This window comes from Monodelphis domestica, chromosome 1 (genome assembly GCF_027887165.1).
Source record: "Monodelphis domestica isolate mMonDom1 chromosome 1, mMonDom1.pri, whole genome shotgun sequence".
NCBI classification, from domain to species: domain Eukaryota; kingdom Metazoa; phylum Chordata; class Mammalia; order Didelphimorphia; family Didelphidae; genus Monodelphis; species Monodelphis domestica.
In genome coordinates, this window is record NC_077227.1 from 672581518 (window position 1) to 672594409 (window position 12892).

At 35.1% G+C, this 12892-nt stretch overlaps 1 protein-coding gene across 4 annotated transcripts in view; it reads left to right on the forward strand.

Annotated features, from left to right (window-relative positions):
• Positions 1-10964, forward strand: part of ATL2 (atlastin GTPase 2) — an 84733-nt gene extending 73769 nt beyond the window's left edge. For 3 of the 4 annotated variants that reach the window (XM_056794251.1, XM_056794178.1, XM_056794215.1), the window contains exons 9-13: positions 910-1037; positions 2655-2711; positions 3691-3762; positions 4551-4982; positions 7251-10964. In XM_056794251.1, coding sequence (XP_056650229.1) covers positions 910-1037; positions 2655-2711; positions 3691-3762; positions 4551-4982; positions 7251-7370 — 809 coding nt within the window. In that variant the 3' untranslated portion in view covers positions 7371-10964. Of the gene's footprint in view, positions 1-909; positions 1038-2654; positions 2712-3690; positions 3763-4550; positions 6648-6746 lie in introns of all 4 variants that reach the window. The other variant, XR_008911278.1, reaches the window with a different exon arrangement.
• Positions 10965-12892: the final 1928 nt, after the last annotated feature.

Below are 12892 nucleotides of genomic sequence, written 5' to 3' on the forward strand. Positions count from 1 at the left end.
AAAGTGTTAGTTGGATTTTATGAGGTTATTGTGATAGATGGCTATACATGCTTTTCTGCTCATTTTTCTGTTTTGAAGCATTTTTAAAAGATGGTTACCATGATCCTTATTGCGAGAAGGTGTTGAAAATAGAATTTTGTCACAAAAACATTAACTTTTTTATGTCAGTTTTATGTTAGTAGCAAAATTTTGAAAGGTTGGTTGTGTATACTAATTTCCAAGCTATAAAGCAATATACTAAGAAATCCTAATGTACTAACTGATATAGTCTGGAGTCTTCCCTTTTTGTTTGAGAAGATAGTAATAGTTCCTTTGTGGAAATAAATGGGGAAGGGTTGATTAAGATATAAAGTAACTCATTTAGGAGGACCAAGAAAAAAACAAAACACAAATATTTAAATATAGCCAAAACAAAACACCAACAATTTCTTATCCTTTGCACTGTCCAAAATGAGACTTTTGACTCCTTGTTATTCTAATCCCCTTCATTCAGTTCTCATTGATTAAGCCCCTACTGTTTGCCAAGCTTGATACTAGATGCTAGGCTTCATACACAAAATAATTCCTGTCTTGTAGGAGCTTACACTGTATTGAGACATCATTTTCAACAAGGGTATTAGGGAAACTGTTTTTATTGTTGGGTCAGGTACCTGCTATAACTAGTTGTGCCAGTCCATATACTGTGTATAATTAGCTGAGTAAAAACAATGCCTTGTAAAAAATTATATGATCTTCTAAAAAAGAAAAAAAAAGATATAGCTTCTCAATGAAGCTGTGTAAAGGAGGGACGTGATTTCTATATTGCTTTTCCATACTAAGAAACATAATGCAATTTTGTAGCTGATAGGGGCTGAAATCTCTTATTTCTTTTGTGACTAATTTAGTGTTGACTAATTCCATCTCTACTAGATATTGATGAAGACTTTAAAAAAGAGCTTCGCAATCTGGTTCCGTTACTGCTTGCCCCTGAAAATTTGGTAGAAAAAGAGATAAGTGGATCCAAAGTGACTTGTAGAGATCTTGTAGAATACTTTAAGGTAGGCAAACTGTTATATTTAAAACCATTAAGATAATTTCCTAAATTAGAAGTGATAGCTCATGAGGTTTGATGTTACATGTAGATGTATAAGAGAATTTGTTCCTATAGCGGCAACAAGGAAAATTTAAAGTCTATTCTCCTTTACTTTTTACTCTTCTTTATTTTTTAATTTTTAGGACATTTTGAAAGAACTTGTAATTGTGTTGAATTGGCCTCATTTCCTGCAAGATTTTATTTTCTTGCATAATTTTTCTACCTTTTATTCTAAGGTTTGAAATGGATTTGGTGGGTGGGAGATAAGAATAAGAACAATGACATTCATGTTACTCTAACTAACATTTATGAAACCTGTTAGGATTGAGGGTTAATTCCCTATCTTTGGTCACTAGGAAGAATTCTGGCTGTTCGCTAAGAGCAGTTGAAGTTTAAGTAATGGCAAAGTACCTTTGTGGCTCGCACTTAGAGCACATTTCATTCCTCTTTAGCTATTCTTTTCTGTCCTTCAGTGTTAGGATTACCCCTGCTACTGAAAATGAGGTAAAATAAATAATGTAATGGAAAATCAGTTTTGCATTAATTATTCAAAATTTGAGTTAGGGGTATGGGAAAAGAAGGTTGTTATTTATTGATCTAGCACCCAGCTCCTTTTCTAAAAACTTTTGGTCTAGATGTGATGTAGTTTGTTTTTATTTATTTTTAGGTTTGATTTAGTTGTAAAGCCTGTATGTCTGAATAATTATGCATATGAAATAAGATAGTCTTGATAGTCTTTTAGATGAATTGAAGGGGTAGAGTGGGATGGGCAGAAGACCCCAAATCTGCTCCTTCTCTCTTTCTAGCCAAAAATTGGAGATTGATTTTCCCTTGAGATGGAATGTGATGAAAGATGCTGGCCATCATATAATCTTGAATTTTAATACTTTCAGTGACTATATTCTGCATAGACTTGTGAGGGTATGAGTAAACCATAGTTCAAAGCAGATATAATGAAGAAAATTTTTTATTTATAACTTTTGTCCTACATCATCTGCATTTCCTTTTCTTTCCCTACTCCATCTCAGAGAATTCTCTCTTTTAATAATTTCTGAAAGTTGAGTAAAACTAACATGGAAAAAATTTGCTACATGCATTATTCGGCACCATTAGACCTTTTCCTTGCAAAAAAAGGAGAGGAAGATACTGTCTCATATCTCCTTTTTTGGGGCCAAATTTGGTCATTAATTTTGAAGCATTCAATTTGGAAGGTTTTCCATTTGCTTTGTTTTCTTCCCTTTTCCTTTGTTGTAGTTATTCTGTATGTTGTTTTCCAGGGTTTATATAGCAGACCATATTTAAAATAACATGAAAATGTTTCAGTTCAAATATATCCTTTATTCTTTTAAATTTAATTTGCCTTATATTTAATAACTTTTTTAAAAGGGGGCGGATTGGTAGTGTTGTGAAACCAACATATGATTTCTCTTTGTGACAATTCATATGCTTTACGTGGTGATGGAAACAAATTTTTTGGATGATCATGTATATGAACACTTTCCCTATTACTTTAAATTTTGTTTTGGTCTTTTTGAGCCATATTTTAGTAATAACCAATTAATGAAGATTTATTTGCTTTTAGGCTTACATAAAAATCTATCAAGGAGAGGAACTTCCACATCCTAAATCTATGCTTCAGGTACTTTATCTTATTTTGTTATACTTGAGGTAGAAAAACAGGCTTAACATAGAAAGTTATGCTGAGGGCATGAAAAAATTACATGATTTTAAAAACAGGTGACTACATTTTAAAGATAAATAAAAACTCAACTTGGATTAGGTAATTTCATAAGTGTTTTGAACTACAAATTTGTCCTGGTGTAGATTAGAAGAATTAAGTTAGGAAGGGTTAAAGTTATTCCTTGTACTAGAAACTGTATTTTATAGGAGGATGAAAATGCTATTGGAAAAGTTTGATTAAGAATTCTTTTATAGGATTTGCTGCTTTGGACAACCTATTAGTTTTACAATATAGCAGGCACATTCTCCCCTAAAACATAAAATAAAATTTATCTTTATGGATCGGAGTATGTCTTTACTTTTACATGGATTATGTGACTACATTTTTACTTTTAAATGGACTATGTGATTAGAGAAATGTTAATTATTAATTCTTTGAGTGGCAGTGTTTCATTTTTAACCCTATTCTGCTACCCCAACTTACTTTAGAGTCATTTCTGGCTATAACTATTTGGTGTATAGTCAGGGCCCTTTAAATATCAGCATCAAAAGATTTAGATCTGGAAAAAAACATCAGTCTTCTAGTCCATTCCCTCTCATTTTACAAGGAAATTTGAAGTCAGAAAGTGATCAGGAACTCACAGGTGCATAGAGTTGGGATTTGGGCTCAGATTTTCTGAGTTTTTTTCCTACTAATATAATTTGTATGTAAATATGTAAATAAATATATAGTTATTGCTCTTCTTCCTGTTCTTTTACCCTCCCATCTTCCCCAAGAAAAAAAGTAATATTTGCTTAAAGCATGGGTCTTTGGACTTCTTACTACTGTTTCTCTTCTTGGAAAAATGATTATTTATAATTTTTTGTGGCTTACTTTGAAGATTAATGTTAGATATCAAGAATGTTCTTCATTAATGGAAGTGATTTTTTTTTAATAGGCAACAGCTGAGGCTAATAATCTTGCTGCAGTAGCAGGAGCAAGGGACAGCTATAGCAAAAACATGGAGCAGGTTGGTAATTGTGTAAATTTGTATCTGTTTGTGATATGTCTATTATCGTGACATCTACATTCTTGTCTCCTTCCTCATTCTCATTTTTCGAAATTATTTTATAAGGGGTTTTGTTCCTTATAAAACAGAAAAGAAGCCTGGTAGCAGGTCATAAACCATATAAATAAAATGGGTTTTTGTTAAATAATTTAGAATGCTCTTAATAGTGGCCTTTGACAAAATAAGTAAGCTTAAGGCTCAGAGTAGTAGTTTCTTTAAAATCAGTTGTAAATTAAAGATACCATTGGGTAGTGTGTGTTTATTGTACTTTTACCATGCATCTTCCTAGCAGTTTTCACTGCATCTTCCATTCATTTATGCCAGTCTTTTTAAAGTGCCTACTATATTCCAGACGCTGGGAATTCAAAGATTAAAAATAAAACTGTCATTCCCCCCAAGGATAATGAAATTTTATCAAGGACACTGCATGTAGGATAAGACAGAGTGAAGGTGACCCAGAGTAAAGGAAATAATTTGGCTTTCTTATGCATCAGGTCTATTGTTTATATGAGGGTGATACTGTTAACTTGGAAGTTTCTAGTGGTTTTATTCTTTTGGGAAGGGAAATGACTTGGTGTACTTCTGTGACTTAAATAGACCTTTCAGGTGAAGCACATCCCTTACTCAATTTCTATACTGAGCTACTGAGAACTTGGGCCTTGCACAGTTCTGCCTATCATTGTAAGAATTAAATTAAAGCATGTTTAAAAAAATGTTATTTCTGGAAGGTAATTGTACTCTTATTATAGGTATGTGGTGGAGATAAGCCTTACATTGCACCTTCGGATTTAGAGAAAAAACACTTGGATTTCAAAGAGGTGGCTGTCAAACAGTTCTGTGCTGTGAAAAAAATGGGAGGAGATGAGTTCTGCCGTCGTTATCAGGACCAGCTTGAAGCTGAGATCGAAGAAACCTATGCAAATTTTGTAAAGCACAATGATGGCAAAAACATCTTCTATGCTGCTCGTACACCTGCCACACTGTTTGCGGTCATGTTTGCTATGTATATAATCTCAGGACTGACTGGCTTCATCGGCCTGAACTCGATAGCCGTCTTGTGTAATCTGATAATGGGTTTAGCACTGATATCCCTTTGTACTTGGGCATATGTTAAATACTCTGGGGAATTCAGAGAAATTGGAACAATGATTGATCAAATTGCTGAAACACTATGGGAACAGGTTGGTATCTATCTTTTAGTTTTTCATTGACTAATCTATCCTTCCCATCTTGATATTTTCCTCTCCATTGTTTGAATAGCTACTCTCTCCCTTGTATCAATTCTCATCCTCTCTGGGCTTTCCTTCTTTGTAAAATGAGGGGGTTGTAATAGATGATGCCTTGAAGTTTCTTCCACCTCTAAATCCTTTGAACTGTTGAATGTATTGAAGTCATGCTCTGTTGAATGGATTTAAAATCACAATGTCAATTTGTCATATAGATATGAGAGATTTATTTTCAAAATCACAATAATCATAAAAGTTTGGCTATGCCAAAACTGACAACTTTGGGATAGATCCTAAAGCTTTTTCTTAGGGTTGGTTGTTGCAGAGATATGGTCAATTCAACAAAAAATGTTCAGTTCAGTTTAAAGAATTGGGAGTATTTATTGTGGAGTTTTTGGTGAGTTTTCTTTGTATTATGAAAACCCTCGATAGTAATACAATCAGTGAAGACTTGAAGAGGGAAGACAAATAGGTTTGGGAATCATAACTAATATTTTTGAAAAGGGCTGCTTACCAATATGAGCAAAAAGTAAAATTGAGTAGTGGTCATATCTGCAACCAAAGTGATAAAATTGCTTACCAGGAAGATAAGGTTGACAGACTGAAGTACTTTGAAGAAAAAAGCCTAGATTCATTTTGTACTGGACCTGAGAAGCTGTTAACTCATTTACCTATGATATGGGACGACAGACCCACTGGAAGCCAGAAGGACTTGTTTCTGGATTTTGCTTTTTGGTGTTTTGGTATGGCCAGAGTCAAGCTTCACCAACACTAAACAGTTAATGGGTTGGAGCAGCTCTGTCTGTATCTAGCACTTATATGCTGACATTGCATGTAGTATGCAGATATGAAAAATGGTCACCTTGGAATATTTGAACACTATAAGAAGAAGAAAAAAAATAAAGCTGCTCTTATTTGTGAACAGTAGACTTAATTATTTTCAGTTTGCATTTCTGTAGCCTAGTGAGATATTTGCTCTTTCTGAAGCTATAATTCCTGTCGAATCTCCATGTTTCTGCTTTAAAAACTTCTAAGAAAGTAATTCTATCTTAATGCTTTCCTTCTCCAATTTATCTTGTAAAAATGCTTTCTTCTTTCTTTCCACTGCAATCCACCCATAAGAATGATGACTCATTCGCTTAATTTTTGAAATAACATTGTTTATTTTTAGTTGACTAAAGACTTCATATATGTATCAACTTAAATTCTGCTCTTCTGAAAATTCTAATAATTTCATAGCATCTTTGGTGTTTTACTAACAAATTGATTGAAAGACAAAACCTTTGATTTGTCCCTTGATTTTTGTAATAAGTATATTATCTCTCCCCCTCTTGTCCCAGATGCCTTTTATTATTTTAGATTATAAATATATTTTAATTTTCCAGGTTCTTGCTTTAAAAATAATCCAATTATTGTGCAGCATTTTATCTAGAATTTTAAGTGTCACTGAAACAAAGTCAGTCAAGTGAAAATGGTCTGTAGTATGTAAAATTATTTTCATGTTAATTTGAATTGCACTGATTCCTACTATTCAGAGGACAAAACCTCTGTGTTGTTATTGACTTTGTCTAAATATCTTTGCCTTTCTCTTTTCTTTTGCCTCAGAGGAGTCCCAGGAAGGTGAGAAACCTACCAAATCTCAAATTTCTTAGTCTTAAAACTCTGTCAACTTCAGGTCAATCTGACGCCATTTTCCTAACCACTCACTCCATGTTTTAGGTGTTTTCCAAACTGTTTGAAGTTATTAGACGTCGAATGATTCATCGTGCTCTTTCGTCAGCACAGCGACAGAGACTATCATCCAACAATAACAAGAAGAAAAATTAGACAGTATTTTTAACTTTTCTGTATATGAAGTGTTCATATTTACACATGTAGGACAATAAGCAGGACCGTCTGGGCCGGTCTGCATAAAATGCTGTAAACATACCAGATTGATGCTGCATATAGGGTATGGAATTGCACATACATCTCATAGGAACTATAAAATGGTTTGAATTCAGTGGCATACCATATAGGAAGAAAATAATTTCTATTTTTCTTTGTAAAGTGACTAAATACATTATTTGCAGCTTATTCTTTTGAAACTTTTTAGTTTAGTTTTCCATATTCTTGGTTACTTTGCTCATTACTTTGAATTGAATTTTAAAATATTTTTATATGTAACTTTTTTTTTTTACCTTATGGCTTTTTGTTTTGTTTTGCACATTTCTCATACCACAGGTATTGAAGCCCCTGGGTGATAATTTGATGGAGGAAAACATAAGGCAGTCTGTATCAAACTCTATCAAAGCAGGCCTGACTGACCAGGTGTCTCATCATGCCCGATTAAAGACAGACTGACAGTTCATCTCCTCTTCAACTCTGCTCTCCGTCCTTTTTCATGCTTGCTGTACAATGAGAACTCAAATAAACCAAAGTTTACAATCCACTATAGAAGTAGTTTAGTATAACTGGCTCCACAGATTGTTGCCACAGAGTGTGAAATTGCTTGTTGGTTTTAAGTATTCTCTTCACTTGCTTCCAAGACACAAGTTAGTGCCATGGAGACTGAGAGAGGAGCATTCTTTTATCACGCACATTTGTGCCATGTTTAATTCTTAATTTAATCTGCAGTCTCTGGCTTGTTAGAAAAAGTCGTCGTCTGTAAAGGATGTATCAGGGAAATATTTTGAGAAATCATTTAAAGTGAATCTTTTAACAGAATGTAAACATACAGTGTCCTGTTGAGATTTTAATTTCTGGAATAGCTATGAATCAGAGTCAGTTTGAGATGGTAGTGACAACTGGCACCAGGGAATTCTCTATTGAGCCACGACATTAAAAATATATATTACTTTACTGCCATCAGTACCAGTGTTACACAAAGTGCATGTATCATCAGATCTTCACAGAAATGACATGACTTACCCTTTGTCACTAAGGAAGTGATTTTGGAGTGTGCATTTGTCTTGCCTTCTTAAAATTCCATAAACCTGCCCTGAAAGGAGATGCATAACTGGGAAATGAAACTCTTCTGCAGTTTAGCCTTTGTGTACATAAAATATGCCATTAATTTTATTGGGGGAGGAATTCCATCCAAAAATGTTGCCTACAGCTATGATTTAGGATTGTCTGTACAGTGTGTAGCTTTTATTTTCTAAAATCACAGATAGGGCATGTATATGAACTATAAATATATAAATACAATTTTGTATTAAAAGTTTTGTAGTTTATGGCAAAATCTGGTTCTGTAGTAGGCTAAGTACGGTTTATGTAAAGGAATGTTTGTGGCTCATGTAAATGTGTGAATGCATAAACAATTTGGAGTTTTTGATATATTTGTGATATTTACCTGCCTTGAGCACCGCAATTTCACTCCCCCCTTGCCCCTCTCCATGGGAATTCAGTGAGAGTGTTTGTTGTGAAACTTTGTCTTCCGTTGCATTTTAAAGTAATTTCCTGTAATTTATTTTCAGTACATAATTAAAAATTGGTTATATATGTATATATACACACATATTTCATATGTATGTATATATGTATATAGATGATATGAAATGTGATTCTTTTTTAAGGAACTCTTCAAATATATATTCCCCAACACAAACCATGTTTGTTTATACTAAATGAGCATGAGCAGGAAATGCCCAAATGACAGCTCCTTTGGTACTATACCTTGCAATGAAGCTATGTTTGTGAAAGAATAGTTATTCTTCCATGTCTGTCTCTATTAGAAGGAAAAAAAATCTGTCTAGGTGTAATTGTGGGGTTTTGTTTTTGTTGGTGTTTGTTTTCATTTTGGGGGTATAAGTTAAGGCTGATATTCTACAATGACCTGCACTTGTGAAAGCACATAGCTTATTCTCCAAGTGAAAATGAAGTTCCATGTTGAATTTTGAAACACACTTTGATTTTGTATCTTTTTTTCTCCTTGGAATTTTGTTTTCATTATGGATTGTATCTATTTCTATCCTTATTAAATTGATACCAACTCGCCTATTTTCAATCAAAAAGAATCCACTTGAAGTTTGTATGTTTCCTCTTATCACCTTGTTTAATGATGCTATGGATTGTTTATGAATAGAAAAATAAAAAGTTGGCTGTGTCATAGCAAAGCTTTTGAAATTGAAGATTGTATTTCACATGTTTCTAACCAAGAGAGTGATGAAACCCAGACTACTTCAGTTTTGTTTTTTTTTTAAAGTAATGCTTTTAGCATTTCATGATAGGAAGTAGTATGGAAAGAGCGTTAACTTTGAGTCAGAGACCTTGGTTCAAACCCTCCCTCCCCTAATTTTAACCTGTGTGATCGTGGGCAGGGAGGGATACATACCTACCTGGTCTGAGCTTTTGATTCCTCATCTGTGAAAATAGAAGATCTGTCAGAAGGGTTACAAGGAGCAAATTTATGTAAACTGCTTTATAAAGTCTGGTATGAGCTAGAATCTGTTATTGAATGGAATTGAGGGTAATTTAATTCTATAAAAGATATCTAGAGAAATGTTTCTTTTGATCAGTAAAAGTCTTTGACCCTCATGAAATAAATAAATTAGTAGGAAAACAAAGCAAAACTAAATCTATCAAAATTCTTTACATTTAATATTAATGCATTTTTTCTAGTGAATATAAATAAGTTTGTAACAGGAATTAAGCAGTTTTCCCCATCAATAGACTACTTTTCTCCCTTTCTAAGTCACCAAGAGAGCTTGATGGACAGTATTCTGGTGAAAAGTGAAGCTCTACTTTTAATTAGGTTGCAAATGAAAGGATTTCAGGTAATTCTTTGCAAATAATACTTTTCTAGTCGCTGGATTCAAAAGGAAGTGTAACTTCCTAACTTCCTAGAGGAAGAAGCCTGGCAGAGTGAATGAATGAATGAAAAAACATTTTATTAAGCAATTATGTGCCCAGCACTCTACTAAGTGCTGAACACATAAAGAAAAAAGGGAGACTTTCCCTGTTCTCTAGGGGGTTCACTTTCTAGTTGAGAGACAACATGTAAGAAATTTTAGCTTTTGGATGGACAAAAGCGCCTGGAAGCTCAATAGAGTGAATGGCTAAGAGCTGTAACATGCATTGGTAAATTGAAGGAAGTGTCAATGGAGTAGGGTAGATGGTCCTTTATCTTAGAGAAGAGCCCTGGTCTGAGAATTCAGAAATTTGGGCTTAATTTGTAACTCTGCTACTAAGCCAGTTATATAGCATTCATCAACTCTTGAGATTTAGAAAATGCTTTGCATTCATTTGCCTGCTCTCAATCTTAAAACAATACTTTGAAGTAGGTAATATAAATGTCTCCATTTTACAGATGAGGAAAAGTTTCAAAATGTGACTCATACATCTTAGAAGTGACAGAATTGGGATTAGAACCCAGATCTTTTCAACTAGTACTCTTCCTATACCACCATGGACCTAATCTCAAAGGTCTGACAACTGAAAAAATGAGTGAATTTAGATGGACTAGTCTCCCAAAGCTACTAATGACCAAATATTTAATAAATGATCACCACCAAGCAAGTGTGTGGTCCTTTCATACAATGCCCATCTGCTTTAGGACAGTGTGACATAGCCTAAACATCTGGGGCAGAAGCAAAGTGGAGTTCATCACCTTTATCATGAATCATTTTACTCTTTATTTTCTGTGGGAGAATAGATGGGAGAGCTGATTTGCTGCTTAGTAACAGTTCTCTGAGAGGCTGAAACCCTGACCTGTACAGAGCACTGGTTGTACCATAGACTTGATCCAATGTTCACATGTGAGATTGCTCAGGACTCGAGATCCTTTTAGAAGGTGGACCAGAACCTTTCTTTGGATTGTCTCCCGAATGTGTGATGACAGTGTTTACTTTGTTATAATAACTTTCAGATAAAGGAATTCACAAATCTACTGTTTTTGTTTCCTTTTTGATAAAATTATCTAGAAATATTTCAAGAATAAAATAAGTTTACCTAGAATATTTTTTACTGATTCTATGAACATTCTGTAACTCTTTGTCTCTGTCTCTCTTTCATATTAACATCTCCGAACAAGTTGATTCTGTTCTCTTTGGGGGTTGGGGACGAATGCTGCTCTGAAACTTTCTGTTGCATGCTCACATAACTCATGGGATTCTCTCCGGGGAATAGAAGATGCAGGTATAACTGATTTTTTATTTTTTGCAATGACAGTTTACTAAGTTCTATTTATTTTGAGATTAATGTTCTCCCAGTTAGTCTTATTCTACTAATTTTTTTTTTTTGTTAGAGTGGAAAAACATTTCTTAGTTTAGCCCCAAATCTATTCTAAAGGGTAAAACATGTCAAGGATGCCAGTAATCATCTATTTAAGCTTTCTTTTACATAACTTTTTGGAGATGATAGGGAAATTTAAAAATAAGTTGCCTAACATTGAGGTATGCCATGAAATTCATGCTAGCCTTGGTTAATTTGTGAGTATTTTTTTATTTACACTGTCTTAATACTTTTGAGACTACCACAACATTCATTTAAGAGGAGTTCCCTAGAATGAAGTCAATAGCAAATGAGCTCCCTCTTTGTTGGGCTCTTTGTGAAACCTTTTGGGTATATGATGTCTCCTTTTCTAAACTGTGGTCTTTGGTCATTGCTGGGTTTTTTTGTAGAAAACCCCCATTTTATTTAAATATTCTAAATATGTCACAAAGGAATGGACACTGCACTTTGAATGGTAAAAAGATACAAGTTTATAACATCTTATAAAAACTATCATTTAAAATTTCTTGTCCATCTGTTACTCCCTTCCCACCACCCCCTATAGCAAAATAAGTATATTTAAAAAAAGGGGGGGGGTGAGAGGGTGAAGGGGATGATGAAAATAAAAGCTCCAAGGCCTGTGTAGGGTGTTGGGAAGAGGGAGCCGGGAAGAGGGGGTCAGGGAAACTTTAGTCCTCTGACTCCTAGGCAGAGGGGCATTATCAGTAGCTAAGCAGCTGCTGCGGATGGTGAGGGGGTCTCCGACCCTGACTCCAGGGTGGACAAAAAAAGGAAGGACAAGGGATGGAGGAGATAGAGGAATTTGGGTAAATGCTACATTGATGTAGCAACTCCCCTATAAACTGGCTCATCTCTTCCTCCCAGCTGTAGTTATGTAGTGCAGAGGAGGTGGTGAGGATTCAATCCAGGAGTCCTTGCAGTCTTTTGTGGTTTCTTCCATTCGGTGAGGCTCCTAGGCCTGGGTGGTCAGGGGTGCAGCAGTGCTTTCTATCCACCCAGCCCTTCCTCTAAAGTCTTAGCACCCACTGTAGCACAGAGGGGACTTCAACAAGCACTAAGTTTATTAAGTGCCAGGTACTGCTGGGAGGCATTGGTAGTACTTGCATAAATGGGAAAATCTGCCTTCCAGAGGCTTGCAATGTAACGGGGAAGGCAAACCATGCATTTATAGGCCTATGTAAATTAAAATTGTTAATCTTGGAGGAGAAGACAATAGAAGCTGGTCCTGAGTGGCCCAGGAAAAGGCCTCATGGAAAGCGGTGCTTGAGCTGAGTCTTGAAGGAAACTAGATAATCCAGGAGGCAGGTATGTAGGGAGTAAATTCCGGAACTGAGGGACTGCCAGGACAAAGACCCAGAGATGGGGAGTGACATGCAAGTAAACCAGAAAGTAGGAAGCCCTGTGGATTGAAATAGAAACTTGAGGGAGGAAGGCCAAATAAGTTATTGTAGTAGTGCAGGCTAAAGGTGATGAATGGAGCTAGGGTGATGTCTACATTGAGTGGAGAGAAGAGCATCTAAGAGGTTTTGGATCTGTGGGATGAGTCCAAGTGTGATATGGTTGACTAATGAAAGAACAGAAGAAGGGTGGCTTTCTCAGTTTGGAAGAGGGGTGCGTCTGGGGTGAAGATAACCAGTTTGGGACATGTTGGA